This window comes from Ambystoma mexicanum, chromosome 11, assembly GCF_040938575.1.
Source record: "Ambystoma mexicanum isolate Mex_15411 chromosome 11, UKY_AmexF1_1, whole genome shotgun sequence".
Taxonomy (NCBI): Eukaryota; Metazoa; Chordata; class Amphibia; order Caudata; family Ambystomatidae; genus Ambystoma; species Ambystoma mexicanum.
In genome coordinates, this window is record NC_090934.1 from 233,247,596 (window position 1) to 233,265,839 (window position 18,244).

At 44.6% G+C, this 18,244-nt stretch overlaps 1 protein-coding gene across 4 annotated transcripts in view; it reads left to right on the forward strand.

Annotated features, from left to right (window-relative positions):
* The window catches only part of SESN2 (sestrin 2), a 128,982-nt gene that overhangs the window by 75,734 nt on the left and 35,004 nt on the right, over nucleotides 1–18,244 (forward strand). For all 4 annotated transcript variants that reach the window (XM_069622934.1, XM_069622933.1, XM_069622936.1 and 1 more), the window contains 7 exons: nucleotides 988–1,185; nucleotides 1,492–1,674; nucleotides 1,967–2,164; nucleotides 2,778–2,928; nucleotides 6,038–6,153; nucleotides 6,372–6,562; nucleotides 6,691–6,835. In XM_069622934.1, coding sequence (XP_069479035.1) covers nucleotides 988–1,185; nucleotides 1,492–1,674; nucleotides 1,967–2,164; nucleotides 2,778–2,928; nucleotides 6,038–6,153; nucleotides 6,372–6,562; nucleotides 6,691–6,835 — 1,182 coding nt within the window. The remainder of the gene's footprint in view (nucleotides 1–987; nucleotides 1,186–1,491; nucleotides 1,675–1,966; nucleotides 2,165–2,777; nucleotides 2,929–6,037; nucleotides 6,154–6,371; nucleotides 6,563–6,690; nucleotides 6,836–18,244) is intronic.

Genomic DNA, 18,244 nt, shown 5'->3' on the forward strand with positions numbered 1-18,244 from the left:
CTATATGAAGCGCTGTAGAAGCAATCCACATGCCATATTTGCATACGATTTGTCTGCGGCTTACCATGTCATATTCCACACACACACCCCCCCCCCCTCCCCCGCCCCACCCCACCTTCCCCCCCCTTGCAATTTTGGGCCTGTACTGGTTTGGTTTCTAGAGTGTAATTAATGGATTGAATTGGTGGCTATTCCACAAACGGCAGTAGGTTTGTATCTTTAATACATGGATGTGACGAAGAATGGAATAAAAGCGAAGGCCAGCTTGTTTTTTCCTTTACATGTGAAATGCGGTGTCCAGTCATTTGGTCGACTGAAAACTGGTCGACTGCAATTTGGTCGAAAACCAAATGGTCGATTTTTTTTTTTTTATTATTATTATTTATATATTTATTTTTTGGGTTTTCGTTTTGTAAAAAAAGGGGTTTTTAGAGGAGAAAAAGGGGGCTGGGGGGGGGGGGGCCCAAAAAATAAAAAAAAGGGTTAAAATAAAAAAAAATCGACCATTTGGTTTTCAACCAAATTGGTTCGACCATTTGTCTGGTCGACCAATTATTTTCGACCACATGTAAGGTAACCGTGAAATGCCATATTGGTCATCTTTTCCTATGCCATCTCTGGTTTTCCCAGACCTTTGCACATCTGACATACCACCTCAATGGCATTGTAGGACTGCAACATAGTTTGGCCATTGAACATTAATATCCTGGCGTCACCTTGTGTGGAAACATTCCTGCTGATTTTTAGTCTTTTGGGCACTTGGACTCTGTGGTTTGTGTTTTCTAGCCCCCATTCCCCTATAGCTCAGTAGTATCCTGCACATGCAGTTAAGTTGGCTAGTGCGGAAAGGGTTCATTCGGATCAGTAAGTGATTGGGCGCAGGTGTGGCATACTCCAAAATGCTATCTAGAATGGCAAACCTATTGGTAATGGCTACGTGGAATGTGATTCTTGATCTTCTATATTTGTTTTCCCCTTGTCTTGTAGATCGTTCAGGAAGGCTCCCAGTCAAACGAACGGGGCCTTTTCCTTGAGGCATTTCTCTCTACTGGTCGTTTGGACAACGCCACAATGGTAATGGGTTTGCACCCAGAGTACCTCTCCCGCTTTTGGAAGACCCAGTACCACCTGCTGCAGATGGATGGCCCTCTTCCGTTCCCAGAGCGACACTACGTGGCCATCATGGTGCGTCCACCGCTAGAGATAATTTCCTACTTTTAACTATTTGCCTCTTTTCCTTACCCCCCTCTATATGCAGAGAATGTAGTGCTAGAATTTGAGATGGGCTGCATAGTAATTTGTTGGTACCAATAGTGGGGAAGGTGTAGCCCTTGTATCTTTAGCAGCTGGCTTTCTTGGTTTCTTGCCTAGTGAGTACTTTGGTATTCTTCGAAGCAGGTGGTACGTTTTGCAGCTGGAAATTTACTAAAGGGTGGGGGGGGAGTGACGGTTATTCATTGGTGGTAACACTGTCTTTTTGCTTCTTTGCAGGCTGCTGCAAGGCATCAGTGCACCTACCTGGTGAATTTGCACATGGCAGAGTTTCTCAAGGTGGGTGGAAACCCAGAATGGTTGCACGGGCTAAACTGTGCCCCACTAAAGCTGCGCAACCTCAACGAGATAAACAAGATCTTGGCACACAGGCCCTGGCTCATCACCAAGGAGCACATTGAGGTGAGTTTGGTGCGGCCATGGGAGAGAGCAGGGCGGCTTAGGATTTTGATGCTTGGAGGGGTGCATAATGGTCCGGAATTTAGTGGAGAATATTGACATGAAATAGTGGATGTGAATTGGAATGAATGAGGAAGTGGTTGGTGTACATTATGTAGTATTGAGTAATGTTTCCAACAATTGTGTTTGCACCTAGCTGTTTTGGGAAATCTCTTTTTCTGTGATGGCTTTATCAAAGTAGCCATGATTGTTGCGTGCGAGTTATAATTCTGACTCTTGCCTCCCTGCTTTTCAGGCTCTGCTGAAGACGGAGCAGAACAGTTGGTCCCTTGCCGAGCTTATCCACGCCCTCGTACTCCTCACCCACTACCATTCGCTGGCATCATTTGTCTTTGGCTGCGGAATAAACCCTGAGCTCGATCAAGAGGGGGGCAGGCCACCCTCTCCTCGCAGCTGTGATAGCAGCACCCAGGAGGATGTGAACAGCAATGGTGTAAGTGAGAGGAAGAGGGACACCAGTCTGATTCGATGTAGCAGAAACGCTATTTTCTAAATCGGAGTGCGTTTGTTAATTGATAAGGACCTTGTAGCTTAAATGCAGTAAGAGAAGGGAGTGACATTGCAGAGAATCATTGAGGAATTCATTTAGAAGTGGGAGAGCAACTTTCCCCAGGCAAGAGATTAAAAGTAGGATTTCTAGCTGGCATTCGCTAGTGAAGGATACTGTGTGGGCAGCTGGAACCACAAAAGAATGTGCTTAAAGGGGGAGTTGGTGGTTGAGTAGGGTAGATGCGAGCAGGTTTGCTGAAGTACAAGAGAATCCAAACTAACAGCAGTCTCCCAAGGGCTGTTATGGGAGAAGCAAGGTTCTGAGAGTAGCAGGAGTGAAAACTATACAGGTCTGTGGTGGTGCATGCTGTTGGTACCCATGGCAAGTATGCAATGGAAATCAATGGCGTGTGATGGCAGAAACTGGAAAAGCATAAGGAATTTGGTGTAGGTTTTTGGGATGGTGGGGTGGTAGATATGTCACCCAATGGTATCACTGCAAGGAGCCATTCATACTTGGCTGTGCCGTACTTTATAAGTGCATCCCCTGTTCACAGAGCCGGGATGCCACGCAGGAGGTGGAGGCACTGATGGAGCGAATGAAGCTGCTTCACAAGTGCCAGATGGAGGAGGAGGCTGCCAGCCGAGAGGAAATGGAGACTCGCTTTGAGAAAGAGAAGACTGAGAGTTTACTTGTGACACCTGCAGGTAAGCAGGAGGTGGCTAAAATTTCTGGTTTTGGGTGGTAGATTTTTTGTCCCTCTGGGATTCCTTGACTGGTTATTGGTGAACTATGCTCATTCTTTAATGTTCACTCGGTTAGGACTGCTTCTCTGCCATTGTCTCAGATAATTGAGACTACAAGGCTTATTCCTGATGAGCCGTATGATCTGGTCTCCCTAACCCCTGATGCTTCAGACTTGTGTATCAGGGGTCCTCCACGAGCATGTAGTCAATAGGACATCGAAAGTAATCCAAAAAGGAGCGTACACGAGGCAAGAAGTATGTTATTAAGCTGGGTTGTCACATATCAAATAGCACAGTGCACCAGAACTGGTTGATCGGAGCTGACCACACCTCCCACTGAGGTCGAACATTTTATACAATTGGAGGTTATTTGCATAGTGAGAAACAGTTGTGATTAATGTTGCAAAATATCAGACCCCCTATGAGGCTGATTGGCGGGACTATGTTGGTTCCTTATAGCTAAACATATGTTAACAATGATTGGAGCAAGCACTCTTACCCCCTGTCCATCACCTCCCCTGTGGTGCCACATTACTTCCCACTGCGCCCCAAAGATTACTGGTTTCTTTGTTTGTGCTACGCAATCGTGCTGACATCCGGGACTTTATTATTCTGCATTGGTCAGCACACATAGAACAGACTACCTAGGCTTGGGGGAAGAGAGGCATTCACACGGCATCCGACCAATGAGGCACCCTGTGGACATCAGCGAGAGTACAATAACCTTACCTTTCAGGGACACCAAAACTCTCCTGATTGGCTCCTTCCTGTATCGGCCCCTCGTACCACATCCTTCTTCCTAGGCCCATCTGTCAAGGGGCAATTTGAAACCACAAACATCGTGACTGTGCCTCCTAGAACATGTTATGTGTTTAACGTTCCCCCGGTGCCAGCGAGTGCCAAAGAGCCTTGGTTGTCTGACCTTGCATGAATCTGCTGGTTCCTCTTCCTAGTGATTACTGTGTCCAGGGAAGTCAGCTGGCATTGGTCCTCCTGCACCCCGTTACTGACGAGTGCTCATGCAATTTCTGTTTGCCCACTCTGCCGGGCCTTTTAGTGTCAATCCCATGCTCTATACTTGGCTGTGACTCTCGCCTGACGAGGTAGTGTCCTCTAAAAATAGGTTACCCTAGTTATCTCGTGGTCACGCCCCACACTCCCAAAGTCCCCCTTGCGCACCCTGTATCCGTGAACTTGAGTTGTACATGTGCCTTAAACACCTTTATGACTGCTGTCGATGATATCCTGTCCTGCGTAGGAGTGCCCTATCCCGCTTGCATCATTCCTGCAGCTGGTAGGTACGTCCCGTCCCCTTGTCAGCACTTTCACTGCATTTGCATCGTGGTAAATGTAAAACTCGGTGGCAACAGTAAAGACACAAGTGATCACAGTTCAAGGGTGTTTATTAAACTGTATAAATGGGTGAGAAGGACGACTAACCTAAATCTAAGATGGGAGCAAGCTACGACCATCAAATAATAAGGCAGTCCTAGTGGCGTCTTGTAAAATAAAAAAAGGCCTATACTAAAAAACAAAAAAGTTTAAAAATATTGCTAGTCCTTACTGCTAAGTTACAAAATAATGTGGGATAGTGTTAATCTGATCACAAGTTAGGATGGTATCACTGGTCTCCCTTCCCCACATTTACTAGCTCTGGACAAGGCAGGACTCTCGAGCACAGCACACTCCTGGGCTTCTTCATCACAAGCTTAGTTAGTTTCCAAATTATCAGGGCCTTATGTGGCCAAGTCTTTTACACCAAGTCTCTTGCCTCAAAGGGCGTAATGTACTATTGACGACAAAGTTCCTTTCAGTAATCTTCCCGTCTGGTGATTTCCTTTCACCCGTGGATCCATCAACCAGGCATTGGTCCTTCTTGTAACCTTGGCTTCCCTCAGTCGGGTTCACATTTGCCAGGTCACACAGTTAATTTATTCATAATGCCTTGTGGGATTCACTTTTTCTAGCTCAGTCAGGCTTTCCACATTTATCGTTCATACAGCGTTTTCCCTCAGCCGCGCGCACACGCCTGTTTTACAGTATCACAACTTTGTTAATGGGCTAAGGATTTTCAAGTGTACTAGGGACTTCGGCTCGACCCTTGTATAACCACCTTAACTCTGTTTGCCGGCCTTTTCCTACGGCATCTTATTACTATAACGGTCACAAGAAAAGGGGACCAGCCAGAGTCATTCGAATGGACGCACATGTGGCACCGGACCACTATGCAGCCGGTCTTTACCTGGGCGTTACAAGTTCACTAGTACACAAGTCCTTTGTTCATCAGTTGCCGTTTGCAACCTTCGCTCAACACCGTCTGGTTTACTATTGTTTCTCCCTCTGACTCACTGACTGTGCTGACCACCTTGTTTCTTGTCTCTGGAGTCAAGGACGGTACCATGGTTGGAAGCACGCCACCCCGCCTTCGTTATTAATACGGGATGGTCTTGTGCTCTTCCAACTTCCCCGCCCCCCCCCCAATCATCCAGCCAAGTGATCCTCCCCCACTGGTCCACCCCCAGGAACTGGATCCACTAGCGATGGGTGTGTCCTGGCCACCTGAATGACAGATCTCTGGGGACTAGCAGGTGAGACTGTTGTGTTTCTCACAGTAAGGGGAGGCTGGTTGTTTTTCTATTCATTGCAGTAGTTGTGAAGTCGTCCTGCCATTTTTTTTATTTGTGGAACTTCTTCAGAGGTGAAGGGCATTTGTTGGTCGAAGCTGGCAGAGGCAGTTTTGCTGTGTGCGACCAGGCGCTATCTTTTTAAGTCTGTGTGGTGTTGGTCCACAGAAGAGCAGAATGTGGATCAGAGGATGGAATGATCTCTTTTAGCAAAGGCCACATTTTGGACTATAAACTTTGATATAACTGGGGGTGGGTGGAGAGGGTGAAAGCCTGAGTGATGTAAATCTCCCCAGTTGCCAGCCTTTAAAGGTATGGAAGGAAAATTAATACCTCTCAGTCCAAGCTGTACATTTGAATGGGCAGTGTGTAGATGTCCTTTATCGTGAGCAGAATATATCATTTGACCATGGTCCCCCATTTCTCACAATGCATCTCTCTTGTAGATTTGGCACATAATGCCTTGCCGCCCAGAGTCTTGTGTTTTGTGGAAGATCCAGAGTTTGGCTACAAGGACTTCACTCGTCGAGGGGAGCAAACACCCCCCACTTTCCGAGCGCAGGTATTTTACCTTTTTTGTTGACTATGAGACCATCTTCAATCATTGCAAACTCAAGCTCTCAAATGCACTATGCTAGGACGTTGGGCATTGTTTAAATAGTAATCAAGTGCAGTCCTTGTGTCATTGAATGTAGGGATTAAACATTGGCAGTGTTTTTCAGTTGCTTCTGTAATGCCACTGCTTTATTTTCAATACTCTTCTTCAAACTTCACTTTTAGGATTACACTTGGGAGGACCATGGCTATTCATTGATCAACCGTCTCCTTCCTGATGTGGGCCAGCTGCTAGATGAGAAATTCCAGGTTGTTTACAACTTGACGTATCACACCATGGCCATGCACAGCGGTGTGGACACCTCCATGCTGCGACGCGCCATCTGGAACTACATCCACTGTGTGTTCGGCATCCGGTATGTCATACAGCAATATCAAGCGCTTCTGAAGTAATCGCTCTGGGGATTTTGTGCGATATCAAATAATAAATATTCTGGTGTCTGACAAAGACTTGGTTTGAGGAGTACATTTGTTGTACTTGCAGGTACGATGACTACGATTATGGGGAGGTGAACCAGTTGCTTGAGCGCAGCCTAAAAGTCTACATCAAAACCGTGGCCTGTTACCCAGAGAAGACAAACAAGCGACTGTACACTGGCTTCTGGAGGCATTTTCGGCACTCTGAGAAGGTAGGCTATAAGGTTGCCACAGCTCATTTGCTTGTGAAGCACATTATGCAGATGGTTCTGAATGTTTGGCAAACCCGGCTGTAACGGGTAAACTGCCCACAATTTTCCAATTAGTAAACTGCAATCTGTTTCTTCTCCCAAAATTGGGATTTTTATAATTGGGGCTTCAGGTAATCTGTACTTATTGTACAATATTCTGACAGACCGTAAAAGTTGATGGAGCCTGAATATTTTGTACTGCCTTTTCTGTGGAACAGCTCTGTGGGTGAAAGCGTGGGCAGATTCCTGGCTGCCGTGTCTTTGTGTTCAAGTAGTGTTACTTGATTTGTTTTACTTTTTCTTTATTTGCGTAAGCTTGTTAAACCTTTGACGGTCTGCTCTAATAGAACACACCTGCTAGGAAATGCGGTGAGCCCCATAAAAGCTCAAATGGCACTGGGGAGGAACAACTAGCCGGCTGGCATCTTGGGTCAATGGCAACAGAGACCTACTGATGGTGAGAAGCTGGCAAGCAATGCAAGCTGTATTTGAGAACTGTGGCCATCTTTACAAGATTAGGAAATCTCAATTTGTTACACTCCCTGCAGTCTTGCAGACGGTTTCACTATTTACTATAATGAACCAACAGGGTTGGACTGGGACTAGAAATGGGCCCGTGTACCAAAAAAAGTGGCTCGTCCCGCGCCTCAAAAAGTGGCCCTCAAATCCGCATCCGTGAATCGGGCGTCAAAAGATGAACGGTCGAATGTGCTTGTGCAGGCTTCGAACTTGTGAAGTGCAGGTTGGCTCCACTGTGATCAACAATGGCAGGTGAGTACATAATTTGTGAGCGACCCTCCCAGGTACTCTAGGTAGTAGCCATGGCCCTGGCATTTAATAATTGTTTATACAGCGCTTTTGCAAAAGCACCGTACATGGAAAACATTTACATTTATTCGCAACTGAAGTTGTTGCTCATTTATTTACTTCCTTCCTATGTCAAAAAGACCTCTTGCAAACTGTAAAGGGGTCTGAGTTCTCTAAACTCGGCTTTTAGTTCTGTCCACACCTGGTGGGACCAAAACCCGTCCTGTCCCCACCCCTCCCCTCCACCCTGCCAATTTATTTTTTACTCTTGCCAAAGTACAAGAAATGTGAATCCACTAACTTATTCATACACCACTGTGCATGGATCTCTTTTAATGACAATCCAACTATGAATGAAGGCACGTCTGCATGAGTGAGTGAATGCATATGTATGTATATATTTCAATAAATCTCTCTACTGTACTCTGGCACTGTGATGCAACTAAATTACTGCTCGAGCCTCACCTTGGGCCTTCCTCTTTACTCTTTTAGCTTACTGGGTATGCTACTTTGATTGTGTAATTATACACATTACTACCGCTGTGTCTCGACCCACTATGCTCTACTAAGCATGAGCCTGTGTTAACCAAGGCCTCTTCACCTGGTGTCTTAATGTGCTGAGCCATTTTACTGGTACTTGGTCTACGACACATAAGCTGCACGAAATTCACATCTGCCGGTACCTTCGTACAGGGATTTGACACCTAACTAGCATGGAATGTATATAGCACTACAATAGATAATGTACACCACTGAGCTATTGGCAGAAATTTGAACTTGTGAACTCCTGGTTACCACAGACCTCCCTCCAATTACCAGGTAAGCCCTGGCCCTTAATGCTAGTCCCTTAATCCGCCGAACTAACTACTTGCATTGAAGCCAGCTATGTGAAATTTACCCACCAGTTTCTGGTGCTGTTGGCTGAAGTTAATGTGTCATTTTTACTAGGATTTACCATTGCCCCCCAAATTAGATAACTGCATTTGCGCACCATGGCCTAAACCCTTGCACAATTGATCTTTAGTATAAACAAAGATGTCTTCGGATTACTCAGTGAGCTAATTTTATGGCAGACCTGGAAAAAGAGTAAGAAGCAGACCTGTACATATTGCAGTTCTACCTACTAAGGGAATATTTCCTGACATAAAATAGGCCAAAGGCTGTTAGGGCAGGGACTGAGTAGTCCCAGTTGCTGTTATAATGTGCTCAACTGCAAGTAATGCTGAGAATTACTTTCTTCCCAAGTGACTGGCTCTTCTGCACTGCGACTGCTTTTGCAGAGGCACTAAAATGTTAGAAATCTCATTCATGTTTTACCCCCTTTAATACTACTAATAAGAATTTTGGATGAAATTACAGATGAAAAGCCAAGCACCATCCGGATTCTGCCCTGACCCTATCCACATTTCAGATAGAACAACCTGTGGCATTATTATAGTCTCCCAAAGGATGGTGCCTACAATTTCCACTTTGCTTCCAGCGTTCTGAAATAAGCAGGTGTAATGCCACTAAAATCAACCCGGCCTGCAAAATATAGCGGCAGCATTGATAGACAATGAAACAATAGATGAAGTGCTTGTAGTGTCTACCACTATCGGGTCCAGTTTTCGGAATTCCTGCGGGAGTGACGATAGCCCACCAGACCCCCCACCCCCAAGCCTGCTGACACAACCGCCTAGAATCTTTTTGAATAATATGCCACAGCATGAAGGTAACCAGTGTTGGGATGACGTTGAGATAACCCAGCTCCCATTGCACAATCCGAGGCGTCGGCTTCTGGAAAAAATGGTTGATCCATATCTGGATGCAACAAAATGGGCCCAGTGATGAATTTCTCCTTCAAAAATTGTAATGTCCCTTCAGTCTCTTCACACCATTCAAATTTTACTCTTTTCTTTAAAAGTCGTGTCAAGAGAGCAACTACCTGTGAAAAATCACAATTAAATCTACGATAAAAATGTGCAAATCCAATTAAATGGTGTACATCCTTCACTGTCATTGGTTGAGGCCAATCCTTCACTGCCTTGATTTTAGCCGAGTCCCTCTCAAGCCCTACAGGAGATTAAACAAAACCCAAGCATTCCACTCGATACGTGTGAAATTGACTTTTTTCTAATTTAGCAAACAAGTGATTCTCTTGCAACTTGATTAATGCCTTCTTCACATGGTCTTCATGCTGATCTTGCTCTTTAGAAAAAATCAGTATATCATTTACATATACAACTACAAAGACATCCAAAAATTCACAAAGTACCTGATTGATAAAAAATGAAAAGCTGCCGGTACATTACAAAGTCCAAATGGCATGACTTAATATTCAGAGAGTCCATAACGAGTCCTGAACTCAGTCTTCCATTCGTCTCCCTCTCGCACTCTCACAAGGTGGTAAGCTTCTCTCGGGTCCAATTTTGTAAAGATCTTCGCGCCCTGGATCCGATCTAACATTACTGATAGCAATGGCAAAGGGTACCGATTCTTCATTGTGATTCCGTTCAATGCTCTATAATCGATAGAAGTCCTTAAGGAATTACCCTTCTTTGGCACACAAAAATAATGGCAATGCTGCTTGTGACAATGTTGAATAAAACCTTTTTCAAGATTCTCCTCCAAATATTCCTACAAGTGCTCATTCTCTTTCTCGGTTAGTGCGTAAATTCTACCACATGGAATAGGTGCACAATCTTCCAGATCTAGCTTGCAGTCAAATGGGCGATGTGGGGATAACTCGCTGGCTTCCTGTTTACTGAACACATCCTGTAAGTCTTGGTAGCACTCTGGAAATACCCCAGCTGCCAAACACAATCCCAAAACCTCATGGTACCACTTCCTGTTCTCTCCTTAACCTCCACTGAACATTGCCCTCTACAAAACTCAGACTTCATCTCCACTGTCCCTTTTCCCCAGTCTATAATGGGGTTGTGTAAAGTCAGCCAAGGCATTCCAAGAATAATCTGCAACTGAGGTGCATCTAACTCAAAAACTATGTCTTCACAATGTTTTTCTCCAATCCTCCTTTCCAATAAACTAGTGGTTTGTGTAATTAACCGTGATGTAAGTGCCATCAACTGCTCTCACCTTTTCTGGAATTCCCTTTTTAACCACATGCACCCCCAGTCTATATGCCAGTGTAAGGTCCATAAAATTCCCAGTTGCTCCAGAATCAATCACACAGGGTCCTCTACACTTCAGCTTACCTTCCCAAACCAAGGATACATTAAGCGTGATATGTGGCAACGCCGTTTGAATGGTATTCGCCACCAGGTGACTTCTTCCTGGAACAGCAACACACTCTTTGGGGGACGTGGACATCTTCCCACAAAGTGAGTATTGTCCCTTTTGCCTTGGTCAGCGGTAGCCTAACCTGACCTTAACGCGTTGGACCTCTTACCTCTCACTGCCTGCTCTGTCCTAGTTCGCTCACTCCTACTCCAAACCCTTCCTTCAGAATCTTTTTTCCTCCTTTCAGACCTTCTCTCAGATAACCTCAAATCTAGTTGTATGACCAAGGAAATTAAATCTTCACTAGAGGTTGGTCTCTACTATTGTTGCCAAGGCATCTTTTAACTCTTCACGCAACCCTCTATAGAATGGAGACGCTCCCTTTTCTTCTGGCCTCCCACTCTCCAATACCAACGCTTTGAACTGTGTAATGTAAGTCACTAACTCTCTAATTCCTTGACGTAACTCCATTAACTCTCCATCCACCCATTGTGATGACCTGCTCCTATCAAACATCTTTCCAAACTCATTTTTAAACTCAGTCCAATTGTGTAACTCTACGGCCCTCTTTTCCACTAAAGGTACTGACCATGCTGCTGCTTCCCCGTCAAATAAGAAATAAAAAATGCTACCTTTTTGAAGTTCTGTGGGAAATGATTCAGGTCTGCACAAGAAATGCAATTCACATTGCATAAGAAATGACTTGTACTTACTCAAATCCCCTCCAAACCTTTCAGGAGGTCCCAATGGTGTGGTTACGAAGGATATTCCTGGAGATATGTTAACTTTTCTCTTCTCCCTGGATTCACTTCTCTGCCCCTCGCTGCGCTCTTCAGGATACAGAAGGGGTGGTTCTCTTTCCAAACCCTTACTTAACTCAGAGGGACCTGCAGGCTCCGACTTGTGTACAAAACTACTTAATTTTTGCTCCAAGAGACGAGGCCTCCTTTCTAGCCTCTTTCATATCCTCCCTCATCTCCATCAACCTCTTTCCTAATGCACTTAAACTTAACTCTGGGTCCATCTACACTCAGGCAAGATTAAATACTTGGTCCTTTCATTCTATGAGGTCCAGTTTTGCAATTCCTGCGAGAGCGACGATGGCCCACCAGACCCCCCAAGCCTGCCCACCGAACAGTCTTTGAGTTATAACTATAGAGTTGGCAAACCCAAGGAGAAAGGGAAAGTGGAGAAAACAAACATGTTTTTCTTTCCAGCCCTGGACTTCAGTATCTAACCTCCTCACGGGATTTCTCAGAAGTAAAACGTAATTATAACAGGTTACCATTGTTCTGCTACTTCTCCTGTCTTCTATAGTTATAATTAACCCAAAACCTCCCCTGCATACCTGCTGCCTATGCTAAACTGCTGATAGGCTCTGTAATGTAGATGAAAGAAGTTCTGCTTGTTTACTGCAACTACCTTTTAAAGTCTACTTGGTTCCTTTTCTTATCCCTTAAATCTGTTTTAATTCTAAGCTTCTGCTTGCCAAAGTCTCAGAATGTTTATCCTTGCTGCTGTGACTACTTAACAGCTCTGCTATTCTCTAATGCTCCAATCTTTAAGCTTACAGATAAAATCTTGTTGAAGTTTTAAAATGCCTCTACACATTACTTAACTGTCTTGACCGGTCTTCAATCTGACACAGGAGCTGCTGAGCTCCACAGTCCCACCAAGATGTAGCACACAACTAAACACAGCTGAGCCTGTGACACCCCAGGGCGAAAAGGGAAGTGGAGAAAATGGACACAGGAACTGGAACCTCCTTCTGGTATCTGCATTGAGGAACAATTCATACAAAATTACTTTAACTCTTACATTCCCATCATGTAAAACCATACCCCATAACACAATGGATAGGTTACCTGGACTCCCCTCTGCGAATGATTAGAGGAATGGATTGCTTGCTTTATCTTGGTGTGCTCTTGACACCTTTTTAATCCCATTTCTTTTCTCACAAAACGTGTGCTGTAACCCAATGCTCTAATGTATCTTATTAAGAGAATTTAAGTGTGTATTTATTTTTATTTTAACAGCCTGTTATGCCTCAGTACAAGTACTTTGGTATCAGACTTTTGTTACAAGTTAATGACACATTCCAAGGTTTACTGGTACAACACAAAATGTGTCATTCTAAGTTCCATTTCCCAAGAAGAGCATTCCCTATAATGTTCAAGGGTTTGTCTCTAATTGCAGTGAATCCAAAAAATCATCTACGGCGCAGCTCAATTGAACAGTGACCGGCCGCGGCATATGACCACCAGTCTCGATCGCTTAGGGGCGCCGGCAAGAATTTTCCTAAGTGCTGCATCCGTTTCGCGATAATTCGTGGGCATTTTGCCAAGAGATGCTCTAAGGATTCGATTTCGTTTTGACAGAACCGACATAAGTTGTCATTTACTTCTTTAGAATGACGGAGCCACATCATCTGTTTAGTTTTCACCGCATTTAAGCGGAATCTGAGAAACTGATCACGATGTCTAGATGGACAGTTTGTCAGGTATCGAGGTAAGACGTTTAACTTGTGTGCTCCAATTCCAGAGTCCAAGGTTGTCGTCATCTTTAGACGTTGTTCAATGTTCTGGATCCAACACAAGTTCTCAAACTTTTTTTTTTTTTGCAAGTTGTGGTCCCATCGTCCAGAGTCAAGTCTGCACCGAGTATGGTTCCTTCCATTAGTTGCTTCCACTCTTCTGGACCGGGCCTCGCAGCAAAGACTTGAAATGCTGGCGGTGTTGGAGTTAAATTCATTTTGCGCATGGCCATTAGTGGTTTCCACAGGACACAAGTGTAAAGGGAATTTAATGAGTTCATACCTTTCGTGGGTCATCGAGGTATGGGATGAGAGATTCAGTACGCGTCGCCAAAAGATGCCTTCCAACTTCTGCCAAAACTGAGCATAGATATTCCATCCGGCTTCTGAGCCAAAAGTACTTGCCGGAATTACTTTTTGGACGTAAAAAGTCAAAACGGGCACTACTGTGTGATTTGTTCAACAACTGACCCTGTATGCTGAATTGAGTCATACGGCTTATGTCTTGCTTCCAGTAATGTTCGCAGATGGAGCTGTTGAAAGTGATGCCCAAATATTTGATTGAATTCAACACATCAATTTCTTTTTTGTTTTCAATTTTCCACGTAAATGGATTCTGTTTTTTGGTGCATGCCACACCAATGATGATTATCTTAGTCTTCTCGATGTTTAACACTAGGTCGTTGGCGTATTTAATTGCCGCTGTAGGCCGATCTCGGTCTGATCTAGTAAGACAACATCGTCGCGTATATGATGCATCCGATTTCTGTGTTTAGTTTGGGTGGAAAACAACGTGCAGTCTTGCGATGAGCAGGAATATCAGAGATTAACAGTTTGAACAGCTCTGTGGCCAAGGGGCAACCCTGTTTCACGCCCATGTTCGTTGGAATCTGCGTAGATAGATTTCCTTGGTTGTTTAGCCTTATGCTGATAAGTCTTTGAGTGAAGTGCTCTGATCGGTTCAATCAGGTTACTTGGGCAATTCCACCTTTCTAGCTTATGCCACAATCTAGAGCGATTTACACTGTCAAAGGCTCCTCGTAAATCGATAAAGGCCAAAAACAGTTGTGATTTTGCCCTCAGAGTTTCTAGCTTGAGGATCGTTGGAAGCAGCAAGTTTACTTGCACGCCGACACCCTTGGTGAAACGAGTTTGCCGAATGTCAGGTATTTGCTTGGACAGTGACCATACTTCTAGTTTTTTGCATAAAAAAGAGGCGAAGGTCTTACCCATCGTGTCCAACAGGGCAATGGGGTGATAGTTGGTAGGGTCCGCCCGATTGCCCTTTTTGTAAATGGGAACAATTATCGCGTTACGCCAAGAGTCAGGAATCGTCATTGAAGATGATAATCGAGAGAACAGATGGTCGATAAAGATTGCCCATTGCTCCTCGTTCTTTTTTTAACATCATATTTGTGATTAGGTCTGGGCCTGCAGCATGAGAATTTTTCAAAGTCTGTATAGCAGTTCTGATGTCCTCCATGGTTATTTGCAGGTCCCATGATGTCAACTTGTGATCTAAGTCACTGGGTGATTCATGAAGTGGATTGCTAAAGATGTTAGCAAAGTGAAGTTCCCATTGAGCTGCATCAATCGCATTGGATACAGTGGAGAGGTGCTTCGAATGGCCTGTTTAATATGGTCCAGATTTCACAAGAGTTCTTCTGGACTAGATGTTTCATTAGAATCTCCGCTCTATCTTGCTCAATTATTACTTTTTGAGATTTTAACCAGTTATGGTAAACTTGACGCGCATGAATTGCAGTTTTTATCGCGGTTCCGGTGTCGTTAATGTTCCGATACTTTAGAAATCTCACATCGCGCCGCATTGCTTGTTTGGCCTGAGTAAGTATGATAGAAGATTGATGTTTGTGCTTTAGGCCCATGGTGGAATTTGAAACTTTCACTGTGATATAGTCACGGAGCAGTGGAGCATAGGCGGTCGATTTTCCTGCGTTTTGCAAGAATTGTTGGCTGAGTTTTTGGATCTTTGAACTGTCGATCCTAAGACGATTTCCACCTGAATGTACAGAGATTGGGATGTCCTATTTTCTGTTTTCAGTTGGCCATTCTACCATACAAGCCAACCGCAGAAGATTGTGATCACTGCTGGGCATAATGCTTATTGTAAGCGACATGTCGTTTTCAGAGACCGGTAGTAGTCAATTATTGATCGGGCACTATGGGTAGAGCACATATAATGCAGTGGTTGGTCACCTGACACGTGACCATTTACCATATTGCAGTTGCGATTACGTAATGCTTGGCTCCACTGGTGCCCGCAACTAGTTACTTCCTCGTTCGATAACAGGTCGAACGACTGATTGGCATGGTCCTATTTGAACCATGAACAATTTAAGTCGCCGGCGCAAATTATTGATAAGTTCTTATAGTTCAGTTGAACCTTGTCAATGTAAAAAGTTATCGAGTCCAGAAAGGATTTAGTACTCATTTTTTCGGGGTTCCAATACCCGTTTAAGATGAGCAAATTCTTTCTAGTATGGTCGTTTGCTTCAGTGGATTGGAGCAGGACACCTTGCACAAATGGATTCGGACTGAATGAGTCAATAAGTCGCCACCAGGGATTTATCCTGATCATCATCAGTAAACCAGAGGATGGCCTCCCCTTTGCGTTCTTGATTGCAGGATTTAGTAAGATCACAAACCCATCTCTCGATGGAGGCTCCCTCAGCCATGTCTCCTGCAAACAAATAATAAAGACCTTTTCTAGATCTGCGTTGAATTTATTGAATAGGTGGACGAATCCTCTGGTATTCCATGAAAAGAATTTGCGCGCACACACACGTTTGCAGTTGCTGATGGCTAACGCCGGTCTGCTGCGTCTTTGTGGGTTACCTTGTGTGGTACACAGTTGTAAAGAGGTCTTTTTGGGGCCACAGTTGACATTGCTCGTCGTAGGCCAGCACGTGTTTGCTCTTGGTTGGTGCAGTTGATTCTCCTTGCGCTTGAGACGGCTGATATCAGTCATTGCTTATTGGTTCGACCGATGTCAAATCCAAAAACTAGCAATTCTTCAGAAGCATTCAAGATAGCGTTGCGAACTGAGGTTGAGATGATATGTGATCAAGTTTTATTACAACGCCTTTCGGTGGCATACTCAACAATTTGAATGTCCTGTCGTTATCGTGCGAAGCGTTGGTATACAAGCATACAATTTCATCACGTTACTACGATTCAGATTTAGATCGCGATCTTCCCGATGGAGATTTTGTAATCTCGATTTACAGGTCAAGGAGGTCGGCCCAGAACTTAAAGGACCAAAGGCATGTGCAGGAGTGCGGGCTTGTTTCTTTTCTTGATATCTGGTGTATTTTGGATTCAATGTGGTCCAGGCTTTTGAGCTTTGGTCATAGACCGCTTGCCGCTTGTCAGCCAGCTTGTCGCTGGCGACATCTAATTTTGAAGGTTGCGGAGATCTATCTTGCGAAGCTTCAGTAGCCGGACGACAGTTAGCAATAGGGATGTCGTAAAAAAATTCGACACAGTATATGGAGAGGTCGCAAATGTCAATCGTAGAACTGGATTTACTCATTGAGCTTTGCGGGGCCGAGTCGACTCTTCATCTTTTTTTGGATGGTGCATCAGTCCAACTAGGCCCTCTAAACAGATTGTCCTCGACACCAACAGTTTTTTGCAAATCCGGTTTAGACGGGTCTAAAAGAGTAAATAGGCCTGACTTTCCATTAGGGATCACGCTTCTTATGAATTTCCGAGGCTTTGAGGTGCGTGTAGAGTTCTTGATAATTGGCATTCTTTTCCCAGTCACTGCTTTCAAAGTTTGGGTGGTCGACTGGGTTTCTGGTAATTTGGGTTTAAGAGCAATCGATTTTGCTGCGCCTTCAAAAATGCCAAAGGAGACCGGAGGCATCACAGTCTTGGAGGGTAAAGTTGATCCCTTTGCTTGTTGAGTAGTCTTAAGCACAGGTGCGGGTTCATGGCCCGAATCAGCCGAATTTGTGGTTTCAGCTTGTCACCGCACCGGCTGAGGGTTTTGTTTGACCAATGGGCTTTCCAATTAAGCCTACCTCTGGTCCTTTTGGAAGTTCGTCTTGTTGCTCCCTCTGTGCATGCGTTGGAAGTTGGCGTACACAGCCAAGAGCTGGATCTGAATTCTCAACTGACATTGGAGAATTTTTATTTTGCTGCTTGAAGTTTGGACCCATCGTAGCGGATGAATGACACATCCATTTTACAGCTTCGAGGAGCCCATCAGATAAGGAATCGTTCTGGCAATGATGACGTGCGGCTAAGTCACTTAGGCGCTCTTGCCAGCGTAGTGTTCGCTCGGCTTCGTGTGTCAATTGGGATTGTTGTTGAGTCGCATTTATCCATCTTTTCCTTTAGGTTTGCAGAGTGCTGTCTGGTCTTTGTAGGCGTCATGCAAGGACTCCTACATTTTCAAGAAAGGAAGTAGAGCTGCAGATGAAGCAGCCAGGACATTGTTGTAAATTTGCATTGCTGCCGCTGAAGAAAGGCTGGGTTTTGACTCCGAACCTGATTTGTCTGTGCTGTCAATTTGATCGGATCATAGATGTGAATTATTTGCAATCAGAGGTGGAATTACTGGATGTTGATAAGTTCGTGATTGAGCTTGACGAAGCATCTTGTAAATGGTACAATGTCTTGGGTCGTAGACGCCCATTTCGCTGTGGACTCCGTGAGGTATTGTTTTGGTCTTGCACGCAAGACTTTAAATATGTCTTACTTGCAGATCGGTCCGCTCCGCTGCTCGAGTGTCTGGTGTCTCTAGACATGTTACTGGGAGTGTCCCGCTTCTTCGTTGAGACATG